The 15,497-nt window shown below is 29.7% G+C and overlaps 3 protein-coding genes across 4 annotated transcripts; 1 reads left to right on the plus strand and 2 right to left on the minus strand.

The window, feature by feature from the left end:
- Positions 1 to 114: 114 nt before the first annotated feature.
- On the plus strand, positions 115 to 2,217 carry LOC125052445 (mitochondrial import receptor subunit TOM20 homolog). Its single transcript, XM_047653294.1, has 4 exons — positions 115 to 355; positions 759 to 862; positions 1,187 to 1,291; positions 1,479 to 2,217. Exons 1-4 carry the CDS (start codon positions 229 to 231, stop codon positions 1,599 to 1,601), a joined length of 459 nt encoding a protein of 152 aa, XP_047509250.1. The 5' UTR covers positions 115 to 228; the 3' UTR covers positions 1,602 to 2,217.
- An 863-nt stretch (positions 2,218 to 3,080) lies between these two features.
- On the minus strand, positions 3,081 to 8,990 carry LOC125052528 (porphobilinogen deaminase). The gene is made up of 7 exons (XM_047653426.1): positions 8,651 to 8,990; positions 7,878 to 7,950; positions 7,236 to 7,422; positions 6,708 to 6,790; positions 6,103 to 6,287; positions 3,980 to 4,139; positions 3,081 to 3,733 (listed from the first exon to the last, which is right to left on the minus strand). The coding sequence occupies exons 1-7, from the start codon at positions 8,702 to 8,704 to the stop codon at positions 3,228 to 3,230; spliced, it is 1,248 nt and encodes a 415-aa protein (XP_047509382.1). The 5' UTR covers positions 8,705 to 8,990; the 3' UTR covers positions 3,081 to 3,227.
- Positions 8,991 to 10,985: 1,995 nt separating this feature from the next.
- On the minus strand, positions 10,986 to 15,323 carry LOC125052340. Of its 2 annotated transcripts, XM_047653122.1 has the most exons (6): positions 15,180 to 15,282; positions 15,052 to 15,105; positions 14,714 to 14,921; positions 14,196 to 14,354; positions 11,663 to 13,954; positions 10,986 to 11,099 (listed from the first exon to the last, which is right to left on the minus strand). In XM_047653122.1, the coding sequence occupies exons 3-6, from the start codon at positions 14,880 to 14,882 to the stop codon at positions 11,035 to 11,037; spliced, it is 2,685 nt and encodes an 894-aa protein (XP_047509078.1). In that variant the 5' UTR covers positions 14,883 to 14,921; positions 15,052 to 15,105; positions 15,180 to 15,282; the 3' UTR covers positions 10,986 to 11,034. The 2 variants fall into 2 exon arrangements, with proteins under 2 accessions (XP_047509078.1, XP_047509077.1); XM_047653121.1 differs by lacking the exon at positions 15,052 to 15,105 and having other exon boundaries at positions 15,180 to 15,323.
- Positions 15,324 to 15,497: the final 174 nt, after the last annotated feature.

Raw genomic sequence — 15,497 nt, forward strand, 5'->3', positions numbered from 1 at the left:
TTACAAAAAGTGCTATCTATTGCTGAAATATTAGGAACTCATCCTTATTACTGAAACAGCGCTGCCAACTATACAGCAAAGTTTTACAACAGCCAACATTGAAACATATTTTGACATTTCTTTTCAATTTTCATTCCTCAATGGCGACGAGATTTTTGTAAATGTACTGAACGTTCGTAACATATACATTTAATTATATGACTTCATTGTTACAATATATTAATTAAAATGGAACTAAGCCGCACAACATTAGGTTTCGCAGCTGGAATAGCTGGTACCCTCTTCTTAGGGTATTGTGTGTATTTTGATCAACAACGTCGTAAAGACCCGCTGTACAAAAAAAAATTGAAGGAGCGTAAGTATTTATATCTATACTTTAGAGAGTTATGTGTTACTTTTGCTTTATTACAAAGCAATGGCAATATTACCATATTCTTTAGTCGTTTCATGTTGTATAATTACAACCTAAAATTTTTTTTAAGTCAGCTTTATGGCGCTTCTGTGTTTTTGTAAATTTATAAAAGATAAAAAACTGCGGATACAAACGTAGGGATTATTGCTAATATTCAAATTTACCATAATTTATAGTATTTTATATTGAAAAAAAGTATCAGTACAAACATTTATACTACTGACCTAAGTTCTTTTTCTCACCTTCATATTATAATTTATAACAGTAGTTTAATAAGTCGTTTTTCTTTTATTTTATACTTAACTATTTGTGACGTCTTAATATCATTGTGAATCCTATGTTTTAGGTAGGCAAAATGCACAACAGAATTCAAGCAGATCACGCACAATGGGTGGTCCTCTGCCTGATATGAATGATCATGAAGCCATGCAGAGATTCTTCCTGCAACAGGTATTTTAAATAAGCTTATAAACATGTCAAACCTGGCAGTTCAAACCTTAACAAAATAGTATGAAAAGGGAGGGTACTTAGTCTTAAAATATAATTTATTTATTATTAGTTTTTTTTCATTTTATAATTTTTTTCTGCATGAATGTTTTCTTAGTTTGTGTGTATTTAATCATAGTAAAGAAATGAACAATAATTATTCCACTTTTGGTTACTAAGTAACAAAATAAATATCTTTGATGTATATACATATAGCGTATTAAAGATATTTGAATGTATATAACCTTATGTATCTCAATGAAGAATTTGCATTAAAACATTGTTTAGATCCAACTGGGAGAAGAATTGCTGGCAGCTGGTGATCTAGAGGCAGGTGTGGAACATCTAGGACAAGCGGTGGCTGTTTGTGGACAGACACAACAATTACTAAGTGTAAGTTTAATAACAGTATGAAAAAGGTTACATCACATGCTTTATTATAAACTAAACAAACAATTTCAGATTTTAATTTTAATGCACCACACTGCTCTAGTTACCACAAAAATTCCAACAATTAAATACAATCTGACTTCTTTGTTACATATTTTAGTTTAGGTTTCTAATAAATTCATGTTTATAGGTGCTCCAACAAACAATGCCACCACACATATTCCACCTACTCCTCAAGAAGTTACCAGAGATATCTGACCGCCTTCGCTGTTCAATGAGAGGTGCAACCTTACAAGAAGAAGATGTTGAATAAATTAGTGTTGACATGGTACAGGAACATGTGGTATGCTGGACAGAGTACTTCTGAAATACTCATATTTTTGACAACTGGCTTCAAATTACTAGTTTTGTGCATGACCAAATTGTTCATAGCTATGTTGGGACTGGCATATCATATACTCCATAAGCCATGGCTCTAGTTAGATTTATTGGCCTAAGATTTCATTTCCTCTATCTATTCAATATTTAAGATTCTTAGTCTGCACTATTATTTCAATACTTATGTATTATGTTTTCTATATAAATTTTTATTTAGTATTAATCTTATTTCATATAATCATGCCTTCTGTTGAAAAAAGGTTCAAATAAGCATTATGTAAATGTTATTTTGTGAAATTTTCATACTGTAATACAAAAGAATAGTTTAAAATTAATAATACTACTATAAAGTGGCAGTAGCTTTTTCTTCTAATAATATTTGAGTATGGAGGCTGTGAAACAATATTGCCGCCAAAATTAAAACTAAATACTTTCCGTAGAAGTTCAATAATGTAGATAATTTGTTAGTGTTTTTAGGTTTTGTGTTCACAACTGGTTAAGTATGCTTGAGTTTTGAATGAGATTTATTGTAAAATAAAAGTATTGTATTATATTGTGTTTTATTTTAGATCCTAATAAAACACGTTGCATTATAAAACATAAAAATACCCATAAACAACCAATTTATTTATAAAATACCCAAACTCAACAATATAACAATAAGTACGCGATTATATTATGTACATAAGTACTTAAATATATCTACAAATAGTTCCGCAATAATGGCCTTATACAAAAAATCCTTTTTAGAGAGATTTCATTTATTTTACCTAATAACAAAAAAATTGTTATAAGAATTCACCAGTGATTAAGAGCAAAGATCAGTCAACAGTCGATAATCATGTATTTTAGTAGAAATAAAGTAGTGGCGAGAATGCAAAGATATGTGTGACAACCAATCACAATTATGGAGGAAGAATGTGTGCTTCCTTCCACTTTCTTCGACTAGTCTAACTACTATCTGGCCCGAGTGTGAAAAGTTGTATACATCTTAAGTTCACACTAGATTGTACGTGTCTCTATAAACAAATGAAATGCGCCAACGTATCATATTACATTGCCACTTCTCGAGACGTAAGTGTATAAGGGAATGTTGCTAGGTCTAAAAAGAATTATACAGAGAACAAACAAATTATAACACGCAAGGCACATTATTAATTATAAAGTCTATAATAGGACATCTATAGCAATTGTACAATGACATAGTTTAAGATAATTAAACTTAACAACATAATATAATTCATAACAACAGGTAACTAAAAATTTAATTTAAATGATATAGTATGAAATTATTATCCACCTTAACAGTTTTGTTTTAATTGTTATCTAATTAATATCTAAAAAAATATACATAATATATACATTCACAGTGAAAATTTGATCTTTTATTTAAAAATAAACGTCGTTGAGCAATTTATTTTTCTTTAAACTTATGTCTTGTATCGCATTTATTTTTACGTACTAAATTTAATTGTAAATTCTTAAAAATTGCTTGTCACCACATTTGTAAATTAAAAACTAAAATATATTTTTGTATTGGCAGCCCCATTTTATCTATCCATCAAGACTTGACAACTGAAGATCGTATTAGATCTTGAGTCACTTTCATTACATCTAGAGCACCCTTTTCAATCAATAAATTAGCTAAATCACGACCTAAATCATCGCATTTTTGAATAACATCAACCGGAACATTCCGATTTGCTTTTAAACCACAGAATATCTTCTTCAATGCCTCTATCTCTTCATCACTTCTTAATTCCTCACAGTTTGCATTGTCAGACTTAATTATTTCATCTAGTTCTGCTAATGGATTCTCATTATTATCACTTGTATCAACAACTTTAATTTTTTTTGTTGAACCGTCATCTGTGGGACTTAGTTTGTGTTTGGGTTTATTTTTAATCTGTTCCAATATGTTTATCTGTTCGAATGTTTCTTCGAGGGTATGACTTATTTTGGTTGCTCCATCAAGACTCCACACGCCACCTGTTATTGTGAGTTGATAATTTGTATCTAACTTTTTTAATTTAGTAGACACTCCAACTGGGGCGCTGCAACCACCACCTGAAAGATATAATAAATTGGTTTTGCATTTATTAAAGTATGGATGTTTGGCCTTAATCATGGATAATTATTGTTAATTATATGCTAATTTACAGATATATAAAAGTCGTGGAATTGATCTAAAACATTAATTTAACTATGCATAACTAAATAAAACACACTTAAATTTATTCCCCTAAAGCAACACACATAATAAGTGACATTTTATTTACCACGCATTTTTCATAGATAATGTATAAAACTCACCTAAGGTTTTTAAAAAACTCCTCTCAGCCAGTATTCTACAGTACGTTTCAGGGTGGTTAAATGGCGCCAACATTTTCAAAATTTCTTCACCATCCGACCGACATTCAATTGCTAACGCCCCTTGCCCCACAGCGTACATCATGTCCGAACATGGTAAATACTGTGAAAGTATTAAATTCGACTTTAAAATTATATTCGTCAAATTTTTAGGCAGACTTTTAATATACAAGTATAATAAAAAAATACCTTTTTTTTTTTTCAGTTTTGAGAGACAATCATTATTTTCTAAACTAAACTTTTTTGCAAAAAAAAAACTGATGACATTTACGTTCTACTTTCTACTGAAATCTACCTTAGATCATATATTTCCTTAAGTTTACTTGTTAGTTTATTATTATTGTAAACGCCAAATATATAAAAAAAAACTGTTCATGACATTTTACATTGTTAATAAATTTTAATAAATATTAATTAAGAATAATGTAAATAATTCCTAATTTAGGCTGAAAATGGTTCTTAATTAATATTTATTAAAATTTATTTTCTGTTTTTTAGTTTAGTTTTCTATATAAAGCGTGTGTTCTAGTTTTTTTAAGCTATTATTTATTTTTTATTTAATTTATTTTTTATTTTTTTCTCGGATTATTGCATTGTCATCGATCTTTGACAGGTGCGCAAAGTTTGAATTAAATCTGTCCGTTAAAAGTGGGTCAAAATCGAGTCCGAAGAAGTCGGTTACATACATACATACATACAGGTGAACCTAATATAAAGCGTATAAAAATTCATATAAACGAACGTTTTTATTAATATTTTATAAGACTGTCTGTGCCTAAAATAAAAAACATGTTCCAAACTAACCTACTGAACCGAATTTTATTTACTTGCATTGTCATAACCATTATCTCACTTAAGTACGAAGGTCGTTAAAAAATGCTTATTTCAAATTATACATATTTAATAACTAAATACAAAGTAATATGATAATCATGTAATTGAATACGCCCTTCCGAAATCCCTGACATTGTTCTACATAATCTAATTTGGATAATTATTAACAATTCAAAGAACAATGGCTTTAAAAATCGGAAACTATATCGAATCTTTGTTAAATACTTACGGCAAAACAATCAGTAAAATATTAATTAATTATTAGGTTTTATAGTTAGTAAAATAGAGTTAATTTTTCACGTATATATCAACTATTATTTGATAAAACATTTGACTTATGACACTTTAATCTTTATACTATAAAATTAAAAAATGCAAATTGGCGATCATAAATTGCGTTTGTGCAAACCGTATGTGCACGTAAATACATAATTTAATTACCATAACATTTACTCGTAGTATTGTTGCATTATAATTATGAATTTTTATGACGTAGCTTATTTTAACATAGGAGCTAATGACTTAAACTGACTAAATCTTAATAGCATGCAGAGGCGGATTTTCCGTAAGGCAAACTAGGCAAGTGCCTAGGGGCGCGCGAGCTCAGAATTTTTAAGTAAAAAAAATAAAATATCGACGATTAAGAACTAAATGATATACATTAATACTCAGATTTGTATCGCGCAGCTCGGACATACAATGACCAATATTTAAGCCTTGACTTGTTTAAGCTAACGAGGAATATGCTTAAAAGATGTATTAAGAATATCCATAGCGCAAAATCACCTGCTTCATGAACATACCCTACATACACACCTTCACGTACACACCCTTACTTTTACACCATCATATAACACAGCCAAATTAGGTACCACTTAGTTAAACGTTTTGAATAGTTTTTATTTGTTTATTTCCTTTTAAATTAAGGCCTATTTCCCAGAGCATGAATTTCGATATTCGTTCTGTCGTCCATGTTGATTTCTTCATAGTTATAACGTCATATTTCATTCGCGCACTAGCGTAAGTACAAGGGTCCTGGTCTACTAAAGTCTAGGGTTTATATGATACAACGTCATCGTAATTGCAAAAACAACTAGTTAAAATTTATATTATGATGGCCATTTATGGCCGGTACAGGGCCGCCGAGTAATTGCCTAGGGAACTCCGCACCTTTAATCCGCCACTGATAGTATGTCTTCTAGAAAGATACATATTTTTTATAGGTAATATACCTTCGATATTCGGTCAGCCCATCCCATCCTCTGCATCCCAGCACTGGCGAGCAATAAAGCGGAATAATCTGTAGCCGGATCGTCCAATTTCTTTAAACGAGTATTGAGATTTCCCCTCACGTCTATTACTTTTAGCTGTGGATATTTCCCTCGCAATTGGGCGGTGCGACGAAGGGACGAAGTTCCTATAATTGATTTTAAACATCAAGGCAAGAACACCGCCCCCTTTTACATACATATTTATAACACATTGTTGCATTAAGAGTAATATAAAAAGACAAGAGGTCGTAGGTTCAAACCTCGGCTGTGCACTTTTCTATGTGCGTATTGAACACTCCCTGATAAGGTGAAGGAAAACGTCGTGAGGAAATTGACATGCCTTAGACCCAAATACTCGCTAGCGTTGGGCACAGAACTGATCACTTACTTGCCTATCAGAAAAAAAATGATTGATCATGAAGCAAATACAGAAATCTTAATCCAAGTGATATAGTGCTTCTACTTTTTTTGCATTAAGAATACAAATTAAAAAGACATTAGTAATGAAGCTTTCTAATTTTTTTTTGGATTAGATAACATAAAAAATAAGTACATGAGGAACTTACCAATAACAGAGCCCTCAGGCAAATCTTCCAAAGAAGTGGCCTTGATATCTTCACGAAGCACTAAAGCATCCCTAGGGTCTTCTCTGAAATAAAATAGAACACAACTTAGATAGTATTATTGAAATGACTAAATATTATAATAAAATTAAATAAATAAATTATATCTGAATTAATAATTTAAAAACTATACATATCTATGGCTAGGCGAGCCTAAATAAAATATAAATACATATATATAAAAGAGATAGATAATACATATAGAAGCTTTACTTGGAAAGTTACTGGAATGAAAAATAATGATATAAATTGGAGTTGATAATTTCTAAAGTAATAAACAAAATATTCAATTAATCAGGAGAAAACAATTATGGCTGGATTGTGTAGAATATTTCATTAAATTTGTGTTTAAAATATTTGATACTTACAACAAAAATACTAAGTGATTAGTTTCTTTATTTAATACACTAAAGCCTTTTTAGGATCTGTAACCAAAGTCCGAGAAAAACAAACAAATATCAGCAGGTTTACCTCTCAAAAACTGCCCCGATTGCTAAACCATCCGGTAGAGATGTAGGTAGGTCTTTTAATGAATGCACAACAAAGTCCACAGTATTGTTGTGCAATGCATCTTCTAAGTCCTTAGTGAATAGTGATTTTTCCCCAATTTTTGGAAGTGACACATCCAAGACACGGTCACCCAGTGTTGTCATTGATACTGTTAAAATAATTTATATTGTTTTTGGGATACAGTTTAAACTTAATATGTTATATGGCAGTTTTTTCCTATATTAATACCACACTGCACAAACAATATGACATTTTCTGACTGATAAAGATAGAGAAAAACAGTGGTTAAGTACTTAGTTGACATTTTTGCAATTATTTAAAGTCCCTAAAAATTGGAATCCATGTATAGCACCGTGGCATTTGTAAAACAAAGTGTAGTGCATGACTGACGGTAATTATCATATTAACGTTATGTCACAATTTTTAAAAATAGGTTCTTCTAGAAATAAAGGACTACACTAAATGTAAATATGAATCTAAAATGTAAAACAGACACAATGTATATTTAGGATGTATTGTGTTTAGATGTTACACATCTCATGAAAGATCCTAAAATAAACATTCATGTGCAAGAATTATGTAAAGAGTATCCTTCTTCCTTACCCAGTGTAAATTCTTTATCTGGATGCACATTCTTCAGGCAATCAATTACATGATTAGTTTGTATAAGTGCAAGCTGCAAAACAAAGTTTAGATGTAGTTCCAAAATTCATTCTCTGTGTTCTTATACACAAGATATTAGAGTAAATAGATGAAAATAAAAATTAAAGTTGAGAGAGCATCTTTTTAATGACTTAGTTCAAATACTAAAAAAATATTGACAACTTCAATTATTTTAATTTAGAAGTGAAAGCCTTCTAGAAACTATTTTTATGTTGAACTACATATCGAAATAGCAATTTATATTTCAAAAACGCAACATACACAGACATTAGTTATTGACAATCCTATTTCAAATAAATGCAAAAATGGTCCACGCTTTGAGAAATTGAACAAAAAATACATTGATAAAACATGAATAACAGGTTTATAAATGTCAATATTTGCATAATATTTAATTCAACTACTATCTTTCTGGTTTCAATTTAAAAAAAAATTAAATCTCTAAGATTATCAGCAGTATTAATTTAAATAAATGTTACACAATAATAATTATAACTATTCAAATATTTGGAATTGTGTGTAAAACAGTTTAATTATTCTCAACTTATTTGAATGATCAATGAGACATCAAAAATAATAAGTTTATATTTAGTAAAAATATTTAATCTCTAAATAGAATTGATTACATAGTTTCAAATGTTTTAAACCTTAATTTGAAACTAGTCAATTTATTCAAAATATATAGCATACAAAATGACCTTATGACTCCTTACCTGACTTTTCCTTGATCCTACACGAATAATGTTACTTTTTCTTTCATTTTCCATTTTTATTTAAATAATTTTCTTTCTTAATTGATGGGATATTGTGAGATTTCAGGTGTAACAGATATATAGTAATAACATGAGAGGTTATGTCACTTATTGTAATATAAACAACACTGAATTAATATAAATAATTATGCGGTAGAATTATTTACTTGTCACTAACACTGTAGTGGACAAGTTAGTTTATTTGGTTAAAGTTATACTAAACTAAATTCTTATGTCATGATTAAAAAGTTATTCAAAGTTCACTTCATTACCGTTTGATTCTACACATGTGACATAACTTTCAAAAAGTCAAGATGACTGATGAGTGATGACATCTCAGACAGATATTTAGAGATAGACAGACGACAGTGGACTAGAATCCAATGATAATCGAAAGAACTTTATTGATGATTCGAATGAGATCAATTATATTTTGCTATAATTTGATTTATAATCAATTAAATTTTAGAACAATTTCTTAACAGATTATTACTTTATTGACTGTACAAACAAAATATACTCAACAGCAACATGTGTAATTCTGAAACGTATTTGTTTCTAATCTCAACCTGTCACAATTTTTAAAGTTAAATTCATGATTAGATATCTGCTGAAGATACATCTAAAGTATAATTTATTAAAATATTTAAGGTTATTTCAGTCATTCATATAATGATTCGAATCTTATTTATTTCACTACAGCAGTGACAAAAATCTTCTTGTCTATTAAACCACCAGTAGCTAAACTTTAAACATTAAAAGGCAGGTAACGCACTAGCTAGCCTTCTGGCAATGTGTGTGACCATGGGCGGCGGTATCACTTAATATCAGGAAAAATATAATTGAATTTTGAAATTGTTCCAGAAATTAGTATTACTGCGTAATTGAGTAAATTGCTTATGACTGATACCATTTGTCAGGTACCCCATATTTTTGTAAAAAGGTTGGATGAATATGATGATAGAAGACCCAAAGTAATTGTCCAGAACACACAATATTACTCATATTACACTAAAATGGATATTCTCTTTATAAAAATTTCTGTCTAGTACGTATTAAATAAAATTCCTTAGTTTCAGCATATTATACACTAATGTGTGTGTCCAAAAATTGAGACGGGTCCAAGAAAGGTTAATAATAATATTTTTACCTATACAGTTTTCTTCAGTACTTTTTAAACCATAATATTAATTATAGCAGTTACCTTTACCAGTTGAAATCAATGGTTAATTCGATTTCGGATGAATCGAATATTTATTTTTGATTCGAGTCACTACTCATATCAATAGATATATAGCTTTGTGAATTGCCAGCTACAAAATCGAAATAATACAATTGTTTAGTTATACATTTAATAAAAATATTATTAATTATTGTACTTTAATTGGCTATTTCATCGCATATAAAAATAAACACAAGATGACTTTTAAGTCATACAGCAGTTAAAGTACACGTAATTAATGATAATTTTACTTGAGGAAGGATTCGTTTTGCGTCTTTCAAAAACGAAAATTAGGTACTGCACTCATATATATTCGTTCCAGTTCGATTTAAATTAAATATAACACTGTAAACGTTACCTTTTTATTGATTCTTAAAATAAGAGACGATTGTGATGCACTATTTATAGCTTTAGCTAGTCTACAAGAAAAAAATATATCTAATGAGTAGATTGCTTTAGCATACAAAATAATAAACATTTAAAATTTATGGCCACTTAATGAGAAACCTTAATAAGAAAAGGAGAATTTCAGGTGTCTACCAAGAGCGGTACTGGCGTTCGAGTCAGGGTCACAGTCGGTCTATTTCTCCCTTCAAGTATACTAACACGCAATGGCAGAAACAGATTAGTGATACTAATTTATTATCAATACATATCAAATAAAAAATAATGGTAAAGCGAGACCCCTGTTCACGATCCTAGATTACCGCCGTTGAGTTAGACAAAACCTTTAGTAAAGAAAACCGATAAATTTAAATGTTTTAACTTAAGTTTTAAAAGCATCAAAGGAACTAATGATTAAATGCCTCCAAGTCTTAAAAAAACATTTTATACAATTGACAGTATTTTAATAAAAAAACTAGTCTATTTTAAAATACTAGAATTTTAAAATGAAATACTGTAATGTATAAAATCAGAGGGATATTTAAACCACTAGTTAAAACAAATAATTAATTGAATTCTTTCTTCATAAGCAATATTTTCACAAAGTATTTTTAAAAAATAATAAAAATTAGATACTCTATAAAAAGCTTCAACTGTCAAGTAAAAAAATGTTTTTATTAAAAAATGATATTCATTCTTTTCAGACTTTTAATTTAAATATTTAGATGGTTTAAAAAACTTAAGGAAGTAATTTTTTACGGGTATTACTTCTTAACTTGCGTCTGTTAGTTGCCGTCTTTGGACCTGAAAAAAAGGTGAATACATTGAAAATATATCTTATATTTACATTTACTAGATTACAGAGAACCTGAAAATATAAAATTGTTTGCAGTCATCTCATAATAATTTCACTGAATGTTGTAGGCTTTTGTGTGAACAATGAATAGATCTTTTTTAAAGATATTTATTAGTTGTTGTAATTGACATTGATAATAAAAAAGAATCTTAATAATCATACAGATACTAGAGACAAAGGAGGTACACTATTTTAAGGTAAGATAAACATACCTTACATGAAATGTGCTATACAAAAAAGTAGAGCAATGTCCAAAATTACATACAAAGTAACAGACTTGAAGATTATAATGCTTATTTTGTTTATATAATTTAGTATTAACTACATATATAAAATGTAATATAGTGGAATGGTCGTCATCCTAGAGAATATGTGAGTGACACTCAACCCTAAGGTTATAAATTGACCTAGCTCATCTCTTAAGAAAATTTATTAATGATCAGCAACTCTGAAACACACCAATGGATTTTCATATAAATTGATGTTTAGTGAAATTAATATCATGACTTACTTTTTCTTGCCGGTATTTCTTTAATATCCAACTTTTTTAACACTACAAGAGATGTTCGCCCATCAAATGGAATTTCAGTGTTTGGGTTATTCATTATTTTTTTCTTCTCATGTTCAAAGATTTTTTTAACTTTACACTTTCTTGTAGGAAGTGTTCTCACCACCAATATACTCTTTTCCTTAACCTTCACATCTTGTTCAATTGTTTTGTTAGCTCGAGTTCTTCTTGGAAGATTGCTTAACTTAATTGAATTATCAGAGTCCTCTGATTTTTCTTTGATTTCAATAGGTTTTGATTTCTTAGTTTTATTTTTTTCTTTAGATATAGGATTTCTTGGGGTGTCCTTTGTAGGACTAGATTTTGTAGAGTTATTCTTAGTTTCTGTTTTTCTTAAAGTAGATCTTGTACAGGGCTTAGCTAATGGACTTTCTACGACAGTGTCGATCAGTATTTCTATATTGTCACATTTAACTCTTGAGTTGGCTTTTGAAACATTTTCTTCGGTTCCTTTATGTTTTGCAGCTACTTTCTTTTTCAAGTTGGCAACTACTTCTCTCATGGCATAAGTAGGATTAAGTCTATCTAAATAATCCTTTTGTAGAAGAGGAGACTGGTAATCTGAATTCTCAGATGATGAGGAAAGTTTTCTTATCCTATATTTACAAGTTGAATCGTCGTCAAATTGTTCAGTTTGAACATTACGCTCCTTCCGAATGATATCTTCTGGATTTTTAGCTAATATCTCTGCCCATGTAAATTGCCGATCTGAACCCATAAAGTTTCCAAATCTTCCTATACTGTTACGATGGCGTTTCAATCCTTTGCGTTTTATAATCTTGCTTTTCTTTGAACGCAAATTTTTTGGTGACAATTTTTTACCCAATAAGTGTGGCATAAGAGAATTTTTTAATCGCGCGGCTAAATCTGCATCAGAAGTAAAGAAATTTCTGGATGAACATGGTTTTCTTTGACCATCACTCGATATATTTAAATGTTTTAAGAAATCTAACTTGATAGCATTTTCCACTGACATTACAATATTCTCTCTTTGTGATGATTTTTTAACTCCATTTCGCACTATAAAATCGCGAGACGTACTTTTCTTCGCTAACTGTTTAGCATGGAAACTTTTATTTATAGGAGATTTAGGACCATCATTAAAATTAATCGTACATTCCTTGTCAAAAACATGACCAATTTTTACCAATTCAGTTTTAAACAAACTCCTACAATATTCATAATCGGGTTTCTCAGTAAATTCAAGTGTCACAATGTATTGAAGATATTTTTCAATAAATTGTGGATAGAATTCAGTCTTAAAGCATGTTTTTAGTAATAGTTTTATATTGCTCATGAAGTTTTTCTTCAAAGCATGCACAAGATCAGGTTTTGCTAGGACATCTGATGACTTCCATGGCAAGATACCTGTTAACCAGTCAAGTATATTGAAACCAAGGGTTTCTAAGTCAGATCTTCTTGAATGTGCCCCTATATGAGAATCTCGTGAACTATACTCCAATGTCCCATCATGTGCTTTTCTAGCATCCATACAAAAATCTTTATGATTGCCATCAGAATCGAGAAATTTAGATGCTAAACCATAATCAAGTAAATATACTTGTCCATTTGATTGTGACTGAATGGCTTCTTTATATATTTCATGTAAGTCTTTATAATTAGTAACATCTTCTTGAGGTTTAACATCTTTCTGGTAAGATCTATCTGAACATAAGGAATTAATATCTTCATAATTCACATTAGTTAACTGTCGTAAATTGAATGCATGGTGTCTAAGAATACTCCTGTCTTTACGACTCAGTATTTGTGTTATTTTACGTCTCACATTTGCAATTTTTATTTCTGTATTATAATTATCACCGTCAATTGTGAAGTCTTCATCATCATAATAATTTGATGATCTACTTTTGGTACTTTTTACTTTTTTAGAAGGTGTTGGTGGTGTTGTGTGCTTTTGAAAAGATGGTTTATCCTGTAATTTTAATTTATTTCCATCAAAGCCTATCATTAGGTTTGAGCTTTTAATGTCTGAGTGTGTATATCCTTGACTATGTAGGTATTCCAAAACATCAAGTACTTGAATTGATATAATAAGAACATTTTTTAAGTCCAGAATTTTTGTTTTGGATATAATTTTTTGAAGATCAATGTCGTATCGAGGCAGGACTAAAAATCTGTATTTTATGTCCGTTGTTTTGTCAGTAAAGGACCCACTTGCAACAAATTGTGGCATTCCTAAATTTTTAAGCCTATGTTGCTGGCACCATTGTTTTACTGTAACATAAATTTTACACATCATCAAACCCATTATAAAAACTTGATAAGGAAATGACATAATTACTTTTAATTATTTTTTTATAAATACTTTAATTAAAAAGCTGATTAAATATGTAATAAGGTGACACTTTATGAAACAAACTTACTATTTTTAAAACTAAACTGTCTTTGTAAATTTGGTTAAGATTGGTGATATTAACAATTGTTATAATGAAGAGTAAAAAAATATGAATATTACCTTTGCCAGTTTCTCCAGTTCTTATTAAGCAATGTACCTCAACAAATAGAGGGCCATTACTGTGTGGTTCTATTTTTACAATGTATCTGGCATTCGCTTTTGTAACATCAGTCTCTATATCATTGGAAGCAAGATAAATTCTGCCAAAACTGCCACGACCTGAAAATTCATTGCTTTTATCTTAGCTTTTAAATCCAAAAATAAAAATTATAATTAGTTAAATTCTTAATGTGTAAAACTGCTTAACAGTAACTTTATAAAAATCTGATCTGATCACAAAGATTGTAGAGAACTTATTGAAATAGGAATATGAACAGGAAATTTTATGAGTTGGCTAAATACTTGGTGTTGTTACAATCAAAACAAGTCAATATAACATACCGGTTATAGTGACCAAAATTTTTGTCTTGATATTACAAAAATTTTAAGTTTGGTAAAAAAACAAATAATTGGTTTTATTGATTAATACCATGTATGGATATGGTTATAATCCATAGCCCATTACAGTGTTAACGTACCGATCGGTTTTCCAAGTCGCCATTGCCGTTGGGAAATATCCGTAAATACAATTCCAGGAGTTAAGGCTTCGTCATCACAAAAACTTGTGTCTAAACTCGAGCATTCTTCTACCTTCTTTTTTTTAATCGCAATTAACTCATCGTTTACATCCATCCAACGTCGAGGCATAGTGAAAAAAACATATAACTTCACTAAGGCAAGCTAAAGCTGAAAATAAAAGTATGTTTAATTTGTTAAAGTAATTGAGATGTATAATTTTAAGCATGCACAGGTGGCCAAAGTATTAAATAACAACAGAACAAACAGGTTTTGTTGGAACATGAAGAATCCATTTTACCTCTCTACTACGGTAGGTACTTCAGTAAATATTCTAAGCTTATTTCTATCTCTCCTGAAGGAAATAAGAATTAGTGTTAGAATAGAATATGCGAGAAAAATAAATTGGCGGTATTAATTGTTACATACCCGAACACTGTAATAGTGATCCTTTTTTATTTTTAAACTGATAGTTATAAAAGTGCCGTCAAACGACAAGCGCCATGTTCACCAATCACCATGTTAATTTTCAAAAATATTAGACAATAGACTCTAGCGCGACGGATCAATGGATCAATTGTCGTAAATTGCCATCATGGAAAATGTTGCGTTATAATTATAGAGCATTTTGATTTCATGTTTTCCAATTTGAATTGGTATGTCTACACAATGTCATGTAAGGACATATATCTTTAATAATGCATAATTATTTAATTGCTTAGCGAAATCTGTTACGGCAGTCGTTAC

This window comes from Pieris napi, chromosome 9 (genome assembly GCF_905475465.1).
Source record: "Pieris napi chromosome 9, ilPieNapi1.2, whole genome shotgun sequence".
NCBI lineage: Eukaryota > Metazoa > Arthropoda > Insecta > Lepidoptera > Pieridae > Pieris > Pieris napi.